Source organism: Tympanuchus pallidicinctus, unplaced genomic scaffold (assembly GCF_026119805.1).
Source record: "Tympanuchus pallidicinctus isolate F22 unplaced genomic scaffold, pur_lepc_1.0 scaffold25, whole genome shotgun sequence".
NCBI classification, from domain to species: Eukaryota; Metazoa; Chordata; class Aves; order Galliformes; family Phasianidae; genus Tympanuchus; species Tympanuchus pallidicinctus.
In genome coordinates, this window is record NW_026294742.1 from 6,091,814 (window position 1) to 6,104,137 (window position 12,324).

At 43.6% G+C, this 12,324-nt stretch overlaps 2 protein-coding genes across 12 annotated transcripts in view; one reads left to right on the forward strand and one right to left on the reverse strand.

The window, feature by feature from the left end:
- Positions 1-12,324, reverse strand: part of HNRNPAB (heterogeneous nuclear ribonucleoprotein A/B) — a 24,338-nt gene continuing 12,014 nt past the window's right edge. For 2 of the 4 annotated variants that reach the window (XM_052689977.1, XM_052689973.1), the window contains one exon: positions 1-433. The gene's annotated coding sequence lies outside the window, so the exon portion shown is untranslated. Of the gene's footprint in view, positions 701-12,324 lie in introns of all 4 variants that reach the window. The other 2 variants (XM_052689975.1, XM_052689971.1) reach the window with 1 other exon arrangement.
- PHYKPL (5-phosphohydroxy-L-lysine phospho-lyase) overlaps positions 6,740-12,324 on the forward strand; it is a 16,306-nt gene continuing 10,721 nt past the window's right edge. For 6 of the 8 annotated variants that reach the window (XR_008208345.1, XR_008208344.1, XM_052689964.1 and 3 more), the window contains exons 1-8: positions 6,740-6,852; positions 8,309-8,427; positions 9,269-9,428; positions 10,008-10,082; positions 10,852-10,939; positions 11,028-11,359; positions 11,647-11,872; positions 12,132-12,286. Coding sequence is in view for 6 of the 8 variants with exons in the window: in XM_052689964.1 (XP_052545924.1) it covers positions 6,794-6,852; positions 8,309-8,427; positions 9,269-9,428; positions 10,008-10,082; positions 10,852-10,939; positions 11,028-11,359; positions 11,647-11,872; positions 12,132-12,286 (1,214 nt within the window). In the remaining 2 variants the exon portion in view is untranslated. Of the gene's footprint in view, positions 6,853-6,907; positions 7,619-8,308; positions 8,428-9,268; positions 9,429-10,007; positions 10,083-10,851; positions 10,940-11,027; positions 11,360-11,646; positions 11,873-12,131; positions 12,287-12,324 lie in introns of those variants that run through there. The other 2 variants (XM_052689969.1, XM_052689968.1) reach the window with 2 other exon arrangements.

Consider the following 12,324-nt stretch of genomic DNA (forward strand, 5'->3'; position numbering starts at 1 on the left):
TTATGTAACTCAAACAGCAATGAAAATGCATTTTATTTACTTCCATTTTATGACGTTAGCTATTACTTTTGGTGTGAGGGTTTTTAAAGGCGAAAGGAGCTGCTGAAAGAGCTCCCACTGGCTTTTAATGCTTTTGAAAAACCCCTTTGCTGTCCCAAATTAAAGCTAATTCTTCTGTGGAAGGTCGAAGGCAAATCTCTCATTGATGTCACTGGGAAGATCTGTCATTGTTCCCTTAATGTACAGTTGCTCTTCCCATCTCCCCCAGTCATCTCCAAACTAAAGCAGTTCACTACTCCAAACCACACTGTGGGCTTCTACGCTCGGTATCCTGCAGATGTCCTGTTCATGGAACCTCTATCGATATCAATGAGAGTTCAGTCCCCAGAATGACTGCAGAAAGCACAAGAATCTGGAAGTGTCCACAAACAATCTACAATGCAGATAGAAAAGTCTTGTTTTACATATGCTGGCAAAAACTAAACAGCTTTCTATCTAGCTCCTACTCAAAGAAGTTTGATATCACTGAAGCTACAAGACAAGCTAACCTCCAAAGCTTATGAAATTATATTAAAATTTATATTTTCTCTGAGGAAATACCCCCGAAGTCCTATTATCTTCAGGTAAACAAGTCAGTATTCCGTCTTCAACTTGTGGAATATCCAGTGCTTGTAGGCATCAACTGTGACCACTGCCAGGCCTGCAAAACATTGATACAGAATACCAGAACAGTGCTTTACCTATTGCTCTAACCGCTGTGCATGGCCGCCTTCCCCCTCCCAACACAGAGCCTGGTGCCATAGAACCCACGCCATTTGCTCTCAGCAGAGCAGGAGAGCTATTTTTAAAGCCACTGAACTTCTTCACAGGGGTTTTTCCTCCCCATCCCCTCGTAATGTTCCCGTGCCAGCCCAGGAGGAAGGCTGGAAGCAGCATCCTAGCACGGGGCTGTGGCTGATCCATACCCATCAGTGCTGCCACCTCGGCTGACAGACACCGCAGAGGTAACGTTTGAAAATCCCCAGGTTAAGGCCCTCTGCTGGGTTTGTGCTGCACGCTGAATATGGTGCATCCTGCACATAAAAGCAGGTCTTCCTATGCACAAGTAGCAAGTCTGGTGTGCTCAGGATGCATCAGATATACTGCGTGTGTCTAGACCAGCAGCCTGTGCAAAGCAGCTTCTCTGGTCTGCTATTGCTTGCATTTCCATGGGAAGTGCTGGCAGGGGCAAGTCCTGCAATGTGTGGCACCTATCCTCACCAGCTTTGAGGAACTAACCAGCAGGGGGTTAGTTACAGGTCTGCTGGTCCCAGGCAGTCCCAACCATCACCAAAGCAGCTGAAACCTGCAGCAAGCAGAGCTTCAGGGCACAGGGCATGGCACAGATCTCCAGGCACAAATACTGCTGGGGCTGCAGTTGTAACCTGTATTCCTCATCTTTCATGGTCCTGCACAGGGACCGCTGTGCTTAGCCTGTGCATTCTGAGCTCAGTGTTTCTCGTCCATCGTGCAGCACAAACTCAAAAACCATATTAGAGTAACTGTTCTTTTGCACTGACTGCACAGTCTAAGAGGAAATGTATTTAGATCCATGTGCTTCCCATGCACACACGTTTAGGGGAGGTTGTTAAACGAAGAGTTGTTTCAGGGCGGTCATGATCTTATTGGGAAGAGTTAAAAAAGGATGTGCTTTGCTCAGCAGATTCATGCCAGATCAGTTGATTATTTTCTCTTTCCATATGAAAATGTTTACGTAGGTCTTTTCAGAACACGGAATATGCAAACAGCTCACAAAGATGAATTTTACTTTTGGGCAGTGTTAGTGGTCTCAGTCCAAACCCAGGAATGATCTCAGCCACTCACAGAGCACAGTGCATTTCTCCCCCAGGAATTCTCCCTTTTTTCTGGCTTGAGAGAAGGTAAGAAATTTTTACAGGAAATCCAAAATGCAGCTAAGTGCTGCCACTAGATGTCAGTAGCAATAAAGATGATTGACGCGATGAAATGTAGGTCAGCGTGACTGAGCAATTGATTTATCTCAATCAGTGCAGTGGCTGGTGTGTGAGCTTTGTGGATTCGTCGGTGAACAAATATTTGGGTTAAAACGCTTAAAGTTCTTTGTCTTGGGGAAAATTAAGCCAAGCCACACTCGCGTTTATCCCAGTTTTCTAGTTTACAGAACATTTAGTGTCCGATGTAACTGACTTTAGAAGTGTGGTGATTCCCATTAGGCCCAGATAATGCTGTCTGCCTGCTCCCAGGAACAGGACAAGCAGCTGTGAGGTCTGTCTGTGCTCCAGGAATGGTGTTGCTGTGAGTGTGGCCAAGTGCCCAGAGCTCAGCTGTGTCTGCGTTTTGGCGGTCAAAAATGCCCCTGTTTGTAGGTCTGGTCTGGTGCCAGGAGTGTGCTGGCAGCTCCAGAAGTGCCCTTGTCATGGTGTGAGCCTGAGCGGAGGGGCAGGGGGGGTTAATTAGAGTTCTGCAGCTGATCTAATTGCAGGCTGGGCCAGTTAGTTCACCAGAATTATTTCTCTGGGCTGTGAAACAGGTGGTAGATAAAATCCAGTCTGACTCCAAACTGAAACTGTTTCCAAGACCCAATGCACTGGGATTTTAGCTTAAGAAGAAAAAAGAAAAAAAAAAAAAACCAAAAAGGCCATATACTTGGTTTTATTGTCACGGGGAAGGCTTGGTTGTATACTCTGCTTCTAATTCTTGCTGTATATATAATGGCAATGAGTTTCTTTTCATACAGATTTTTCTCCTGCATATTTTAAAATAGGAATGTTTCTTATGATAACAGACTTCCTAATGTGTTTTCTTTTTTAGAAAACCTGAAGTACTTAACTGAGTTGTTTTTTTTTAATCTTCTGTCATTTCCTACATTCTGCGTTTGAAATTAACAAGCCAGCAAAATGTACGTGAGGTTTCAGTGGCTCAAAGCAGCTTATGCAATGATAAAATGTATTCCATGGACAACGACCCAGGATGCTAGGCTGGCGTTTCTGATGGTTGTAGTTACCCAGTGCCCAGGAAGCATGTTTCTTTATGAGCTTTCACGTAGGACAGCCTGTCTGCTGGTCTGGGGGCCAGAATGAAAGAATTCAGCCAGCTGTAACACCTAACTTAATTACAATGCTAAAATGCCAGAAAAATCTCAGATTTACTGTAGTGGTAAGCAGCCATCCTTGCTCTCAATATATGCGTCCTGTGAATTCACCATAAAGCCATGTAGGAGCATGGTTTTCCTGGGCATTGAATGCTGATTTCATGCTGCCCTCTAGAGGCCATCTTTTTTGAACAGAAACAAATTCGGTGCTATGATGGGAAACCATCCCTACCCCAGAAATGACAGCCCTGCTCCATAACTGGCTGCATACATAGGCACAGGCACACCTTTGCCAGCTGAGGTTCGAATCAATCACTGCAAAGCAGGAGTGCTTAGACAGAAACTTTCATATGTTTCCCAATTCTTGTATTTCCTCTTGGGAAACACAGTCGTTTTCTTTTTAATCCAATTGTTGCCCAGATAATTAATTTGAAGCGTTATGCAAATAAAAGGACGTTGCCAGCCAAGTTTCCATTCTAAACTTTTAGACTGAAAGCTCTGAATTACTTTCCTTACAGACAATAGATTTGTATGAATATATGCAAAAATATTAGTAACAATTCCATGATTAAAAATAAAGTGTCCCCAGGCTGCTTTTCTTGAATTAATACTGTATGTAAGTGGCTGAACCAGGATAGGTTTGGGTCCAACCTACGCCAGCACAGCCAGGCACAGATTTGGTCCCACCATCCTCAGGGTGCAGGAAAGGCCCTGTACTGTACGTGGCCTCACTGCAGGCCCTCAGGTTGACTCATCATGTACTTGTTGGTGTGTTTGGTTGTATAGCCAGGCTTAACCAGGTAGACTGTAAAGTGAGATGAAGTATTTTGATGAGATTTGAAGAGGCCTAAGATACTGCAGTGAGACAATCAATGTGGCATACACTGAGCTCAGCCATCTTACGGAACAACGTTTAGGCTTGTTCATAACAGCGGGGGGAGAAAAAAAATAACGTACTGAAGCAAACCAGTCAGTATATAGTTTGTACCTGTGAACTTAACATTGCTTCTCATGTTCTCGAGTGAACCACTGCAGCTTTCCCATGCTTTCATTCATCAGATGGCACACCAGAAAGGCCTGACTGTTGCGTAAGCTGCAGCTAAAGCAAGTGCTGAAAACCTGACACTTGGAAATGAATGGGAGAAGGCCTTGATAGACCTTAGGACTCTATACTGCTGCAGAGGGCTTGGGGGAAAACTGCAGGGGAGCTGGGAAACATGAGTTTTCAATGCATAAGAAGTGGCATTATTGACAGCAGAGCAGAATAAGAAATACGTTAACATTTGCGGTTTTCCTATGTCTTAGCACAATTAATCCCGGTTCGCTAAGCTGTGGTAGGAGTCCTCAGTTCTGTTTCATGGAACAGACACAGTGAACTTGTGTGTCTGTGTGTGGCTTCTTATGTAACGTGGCTGTTAATGAAGATTAAAATGGAAATGTCCCAAGTATCTGAAGTACAGTTCTGTGTACCCAGGAACGTGTGGGTTTTTATGTTCTTTTGAATTGTACGTTTAATTTGTAAAAGTGCATTTTACATGAGTTTATGAAGGGGGTGCTTTTCAAATCTGCTTCTCTGCTATGAAATAAAAGTAGGACCTGGTTTTGCAGGTACCCACTGAATTTCCAAAATAGGCAGAAGAGATGGTAAATTGCCATTAGTTAGAAAAGGAGCTGGAGTCCTGTTGTGTTTGCTGGGCAGTTTCATACATGGAATGCCACGGTATAGGCAATTCCATAACAGAGCAACTCCTGCATTGCTATTTAGCGTTCTTCTTTGGTATCTTACTGAAAACAAAATGCTCAATATGACAAATATTCAACCAGTCAGAACTGGAAGCCACCAGCTCTGCCACGTTATGTTGCTTTGGACATACAGATCTTTTAACACTGGTCTGTCCTCTAGCATTTAGGTGCCATTTCTGAAATGATAGAAGTAGAGAAACTGTAGCTGCTGGTATGAAAACCTAACTGAAAATCTGATTTATTTATAACGCAATTGAGAGAAATGTATGCAATATGAGTTTTATCTGCACCCGTTTGAAATTATGCTGATAAGGCTTAATCCTCCCCCAAGTTATGCAAGCCTTATTTACGGGAATGGCTGCATTGCTTCGGGGCAGCTGTTGGAGCTGCCAGCGCTGTGTGCAGCACACGTGTCCATGCTAAGCACCCTGAGCAGTAGTTTGTGTGGCTGTATTTACGTGGTATCGTATGCAAAGCTGAGGAAGCCTCTGTAAAATGTACCACTTTTAAAATATATATATATATATATACATATAAATATTAAAAAAAAAAAAAAAGTGAGTAACATTTCTATTTGCAACAGTTGTAATTTTTAATTGTGTATGCTACGAAGAGTGTTCTATTTACTCACTGCTTTGGGGAACAACTGTTTTAAAAATGAAGGCATTAATTGACAGTATTTCGTATCCATTGTTTTAACATGTTAAAATGGTTATTAATTAGTCCTGCAGTATGTATTTCTAGCTTAAAGCTGCAATGAACAGCACATCAGCTCGAGACCTCCAAAAACATTTCCTTGTGCTTTCTGTAATAAAAGCAAAGACTTGGTGTTTAGAAATGGTCTCTCTGTACAGGTTGCTTTTACAACTGTGTGAATATGTACAATGAACTCTGCATTTGTAACCAAGAATAAGCAAACTGTAAATGTTCCGGTTGTTATTATAAATAGCTGCAAAGTATCTTAACCAGACAAGAGTTCAAATAAAGATTAATGGCCATTATTCGTATTTCTTCTATTGTCTTTCAGTTCATTTCAGCAGTTCAAAATTGACTTACACAACATCTGAGTTTTACCACTGAAGCTCAGTTAGTTCTAAATCTATGGCAATTTGGTTTGGGATTCCCTATATTAACACAAAACTTAAACTGTTCCTGTCTTTACCAAGTAACTGCAACTGAAAATAATTCTGGTCTGCTGGGTATGTAGTCAGATGGTCTGAGTCCTCTCAGTTGTTATGAGTTTAAAACAAATGAATACAAACACATACTTGAAATGAAAAAATAGAAATCTGGTATCTTTTAGAGTGGAGCATGCCGACGGCTCTGCTGGGGATACAGCACCTACAGCAGCGGAGTGCCGGACGTGTCCGTCCCTTCTGGTTCTTATCTCTGTGCTTTTCTTTAGGGAATTCCATCCCAACATGACCAGGACCATCTCCTCTCACCTGAGGGCAGCGCTTGGCTTCTATCCCACCCGCTGCCTCTGGGGCAGCTGCAGGGGAGCAGGCACAGGAGCTCGACCATACAAGAGGTTTGTTTTACTTTTGCTTAAGGAGCGCGGCGTGTTAAACGCAGCAGCTCTAACCCCTAAGCTACCCTCACAAATCACTCTGAGCCCCGTGTGCTGTTGCCAGCACCGAGCGCTGGTAGAACCTCCCAGAGCGAACAGGACCCGCGGGGTGAAGTCACCACTCCCGCTCCTAGAGGAGCCCAGCCCAGCAGACGGAGGGCAGGCCGAGGCACGGGTGAGTTACGCCGCTCCCCTCGGTGCTGCCGAGGGCGGGCTCGGGAGTGGGCGGGGCCGGGGCCGCAGCATCGCCTTGCGGCACGGAGCGCAGTGCCGGCCGGCGGCCCGCAGGGGGAGCGGCGGCGGGGCGGGCGGGCGGGATGCCGCCCTAAGCGGGCTCCTCCCGCCTGGGCCGGGCCGCGGATACGGCGGCCATGAGGCGAGCGCAGCGCTCTCGCCAGGAGACGCTGTCCTTACGGCGGCGGATCATCGGGTAAGTGCCGGCAGCGTCCGTACCGAGAGCGGGGCGCAGAGCGGGGCTGCGAGCGCGGCGCTCCGGGGCTGCGAGCGCTCCCTGCTCTGAATTGTAACTTCGGGAGAGAGACGGTGCTGAGAGCGAGCGGAGCCTGGGCTTTACTCGTATAATTAGCGTTTAAGGAAGGTTATGAAACAAGGCATCGAGAGCCCTCAAAACACGGATGGCACGGCGCGGCTGCTGGAGCTCAGAACTGCTTACAAAGCGATCTTTGGCCGCTTGGCTCTGAGCGAGCAAACCACGCGGCTGCCGAGCGGCTCCTGGTGCTGCTGACACAGATCGAGAGCCCACCTGTCCGAGCTGAAAACGTCAGAATTAACACACTAGAACTAAGCACAAGACTCATCACCAGGCTTTCAATCACTCGCTTTGTTCCAAACGATTTTAAAAATTCTTGGTTCTGGAGAATGCTACCAGGAACGGCAGCAAGAGCATTTCTGTCTGACCGCAGGAATGTTACATATTTGGAAAGGAAGGCTACCTCCATCCATACAGCCTCGTGCCGACAGAAAGCAGGCTGGGGTCAGTGCTGCAACCAGATCTGTGCTGGCCGCGCTGAGCCGAAGATACCGCCCTGTGCACTGCATCCTGTTGTAACTCATTTGCTGTGTTCCTGGGGATCCAGCCCAGCCTCATTACTGCTTTCTTAGCACAGGCTGAACTGTCAGCGTGATTTTACTGACAAACCTGTTCTGACATCCTACTGCCAGTGCATACGGACGGTGTAGGATTCCTGTAGGGGACGGACAGTGAACTACTGTCTTATTTTAACCAACTCTTTTAATTAATTGATATTTCTCAGTATACAGTGTTATGTCCCTTCTATTTTTCTAAGCAATGCTTATTAAATGAGTTATTACAGGTTGGCACTGTCCTTCAGTATCAATGATATCCTGCAGCTCTCCTTTGGCAGATACGTTGCCCAGACTTTTAAATAAATTACTATTTATAAATTACTTTTAAATAAATTACTCAAGGCTTTTGTTAGCGTTAGTGAAGCTCTGTACAGATGTAAGAATCAGCTGCGCTGTGCCTTCAGCAAGAATACCAGGAGTATAATAAAAGTGATTAATGAGAGACAGGCACAAATAGTTTAAAAAACAGGGAGGGCAGCCAGCATAGACACCAAGGAACTGTAGTTTCAGATGAAACTTCAGAACCAAGTCCTGTCTGTGTGCTGTGGTTGGGGATTGCCAGTGAAGGATTTTTTGTTCAGGAATGGGGTTTTGTGCCTGCAAGCCTAACAAAACTTGGCTATCAAGTCAGAGCACAGACTGTTCTTTTCTCCATCCTAAGCTGTGCTTTTAGGGGCTAGGAGGATGATGTCTTTCTCTTTATTACCTACACTGAGAATATTACTAGATGACTGGGGGACTTCACTAAGGCTTGTTTTGCTTTCTGATGCTTTACACAGCTCTTCTTGCAGACTGTTTTATCCTAATGATCCGCTGAAGATTGTAAAGGCAAGAGGCCAGTACATGTATGATGAGAACGGAAGACAATACCTTGACTGCATAAACAACGTTGCTCATGGTAAGTTCAAGTTCTATTTGTTCAATACCATGTTTTACTAAGCAGAGCAAGGAACAATCAGTACTCTTTACCACTGTTCCATGGTGTGGGGGGAAGTGGTTGTTTAATTGGAGAAGCTGAAGGAACTTTTACTGAGCCTATAGTTTGAGAAACTTCTGCTCACGTTTGGATTGGTGCATCAACGCGGTGCTTTCCAGACTTGCTTCCTGTTCTACCTTCACAGAAAAGTTCCTATCTAAACTTCACAGAGCTCTGTGCGAGAAAATTCAGGTCAAGGATCTGACTGTAAAACTAACAAAGGACAGTTTGTTGTACTCACAGATGTCACTAAGGGTGCTACTGAAGGACCACAGCCTGGTGTGGTGCAGTATTGGTGTTTTATGAAGTAGCTGTTTCTTACAGTACTTGAAATTGCTGGTCAGGGCTGACAGTCATACCATATATTACTGTCAATATGTAATGATAATATATATTGACAATATATAATTATTTGATGGTAAAACTTATCTGTAAATATAGCTATTCAAATGTCTAAATTCAAAATATAAAATTAGATGCTGTTTGTTTCAGTATATCAACTTGCAGTATTTACCCACCAGCCTTGAAATACAACCAATTTAAACCTTTCTGAACAATGGAAGTTTTCCACGAGAGCTTTCAAAGCATACCAGTGTTGTCCTATGCTGATAACACCATTAATGCCTAACTGATCAAATACAAACAACACTGACAGTAGCTCTGTACTGCTAGGAGAAACATAAGCACAAACGCATTATGTGCCTGCTAAAAGACACTGTGCATAACAGAGAACTCTCAAACCTCTCTCTCCCCTCTCTCTCAGTTGGACACTGTCACCCCGATGTAGTAAAAGCAGCCCACGAGCAAAACCAATTGCTAAATACAAATTCTCGTTATCTTCATGACAACTTGACTGATTATGCAGAGAGACTTTCAGAAAAGCTGCCTGAGAAGTTGTGCACCTTTTATTTCTTGAATTCTGGGTAAGTCAGCTGTATATCAGAATCGCTACTGTTTTTGCCCTGGTTGTGTACAGACAAGTACAGCAGGCAGCTGCATGCTCTGGAGTGATGACTATATTAAAAAAAAAAAAATGAAAGGAATTGAAGATGTTTGATTATGAAGAAACTGTGATCATTTAGAATATCAGCAGATCTCAAGTTTGTACTCACCAAGCTCTCTGTCAGAAAACTGAGCTAGTGCTTTATTTGTACAGCTTTTTATTCTAAGGCCTTGGACTACGTTAACAGAAAGGTTTACTGTATTTGTTTCTGGTCTGACATGTTTTCAAAATTCAGTGTTACAATGCACATTTCTACTTATGGGAGGCTCCTGTATTCCCAAGCAACCTATGCATTAAAATAAAAAGGAAACTGCTTCCAATCTGTCTGCAATCCAGCTTTTTAAGGATGGATTCTAATCTGTTACGCAGTTCTACCTAATGAGTGCAGAGCATTGCTGATTACTCAGGGCTCTGACAGTACCTTGCATCTAGTTCTGTGTTCTCTGCAGGTTTCAAACCTCGGGTATCTGCAATTAAACACCAGTTTTTTCAATTACAGATCTGAGGCTAATGATCTTGCCCTAAGACTGGCACGACAGTTTACAAAGCATGAGGACGTTATAGTTCTAGACCAGTAAGTATGTTGGCAATTTTATCTACTGTAGGTTACAAGGCTCAGTTTATATCTGTGGTCCGAGCACTTGTTACTGCAGGAAGAATGTAGCTAAGAAGTTGAGAGAATTTTCCTCTGCTCAGTATTTGTGATACCACTCCTAAAGTACTGACTGCTGGGGCTCTCCAGCACAAGACAGGCTTTGCCATGCTGAAACAAAGCCAGCACTTTGCTGTCATTTACAGGAGGGGAAACTCTAGATTTGAGATTTCAAAAACTTGAGTTTGTTTATTCTTAGAAGGCACGCACACATACACACACACACACACACACACACACACACAAAAACCCCACAAAGCCAGGTCTGAAGCTGCACAGTGACAGGAAAAAGGGACAGCAGACAGACGGAGAAACCTGAAGAATTCTGATGAGACAGGAAAATCCTCTTCTGCCATAAAGGTGGGCAAATATTAGAGCAGGATGTCCAGAGAAACTGAAAATTCCATTGTTGGAGGATATTCAGAAGCAGGCCAGAAACATCGACTCCTGCAGTCTTTTAATGCTATCTGTGACTTACACTGTTGTAATTGTACTTGCTGGCTCTGGAAAACTAGTGCTAAGGATTGCTGTCTGCCTACATCCCTTAGAAATCCTACAGCTGTTCTCACTAGTAAGTGTATTCCTACCAGGTGATGTAACTCATCTACTCTTTAGATGTCAGTACTGTTAAGCCTAAAGAACTTGTGATAATGAGGAAATTACTATTTAGCTCTGCTGATTGTTTTTTAAGTGCTTACCATGGACATCTGACATCCCTGATTGACATAAGCCCATATAAATTCAGAAATCTAGAAGGACAGAAGGAATGGGTCCACGTGGTATGTACTTCAGCCTGTAACGACTGATTAAATTAAATGAAGACTTATTTATGATTTACCAAACACAGAATGCTGTTCCTTTGCATAGGCTCCTGTTCCAGACACATACAGGGGACTATACAGAGAGGACCATGAAGATCCAGCAACAGCCTATGCTAATGAAGTAGAAAATATTATTAAGCAAGCACATAAGAAAGGCAGAAAGGTAAGAAGTGATTTCTTTGACCTTTTGTCTTGCATAAGAGATCAGTGCAGGTGCTTGTCAACGCTGACTGTACACACAACTTCCACACACGTCTCTGTTGTGTTCAGTCATTACGCAGTCCGTATGTTTCAGATTGCTGCGTTTTTTGCTGAATCTCTGCCAAGCGTCGGTGGTCAAATCATCCCACCAGAAGGCTACTTCCACAAAGTTGCAGAGTAAGTAGTCAGGCATTCATTATCTTCACTTGCAAAACAAAATCTGTCCTACGTACAGATGACAGGAGAATTTCTGTCTCCTGTGGCATGTAGCTTTAGATGCATAGGAAAGATGAATGCTTTTACATTAGATAATCCTAGTGGGGCCATGGCCTCTTTTTAAACATTGGTATAGAAGTTTTCCTTCACAACATTTGTTTTCAACAAGTTTGCAAATTATTCTGTATGTTGCAAAACAGAAAATACGTTTACTCCCTTCCTAACAAATAATCACTGTTATGTTACAGGCACGTGCACAAGGCAGGAGGTGTATTTGTTGCTGATGAAATTCAGGTCGGCTTTGGCAGGGTTGGCAAGCACTTTTGGGCATTCCAACTTCAGGGAGAAGAGTTTATACCTGACATAGTCACTATGGGGAAACCCATAGGTAATGGGCACCCTATTGCCTGCGTAGCAACAACAAAAGAAATCGCAGAAGCATTTGCAGCCACAGGAGTCGAGTATTTCAACACAGTAAGTAAAAACTGACCACAGTTTGTGTTTTGTTTTTTGTTTTGCTTTTTAAAAACAGGAGTCAGTACTAACATGAGAACCATGGCGTTTGTTTTTAATTAATCTTCATCCCCCGCACACTTACTGCTTACATTAATTGCATCTTTCTGGTACCTGACTTTCTAATTGCTGACTATCAGACATAAATCTTAGTGTGCTCATGTTATCACTGAGGCTGTGCTTTCATTGACAAGACTGCACGTTTCTTTCCTGAACTCAGTTTGGAGGAAACCCTGTTTCATGTGCCATTGGATTAGCTGTTCTGGATGTGATAGAGAAGGAACAGCTTCAGGTTCATGCCACAGAAGTTGGCAACTTCTTGATGAAGCTACTCGTGGAGCAAAAAATCAAGCACCCCATCATTGGTGATGTCAGGTATCAATGCCTTATTTACATTTTTAGCTGCTTTTTGT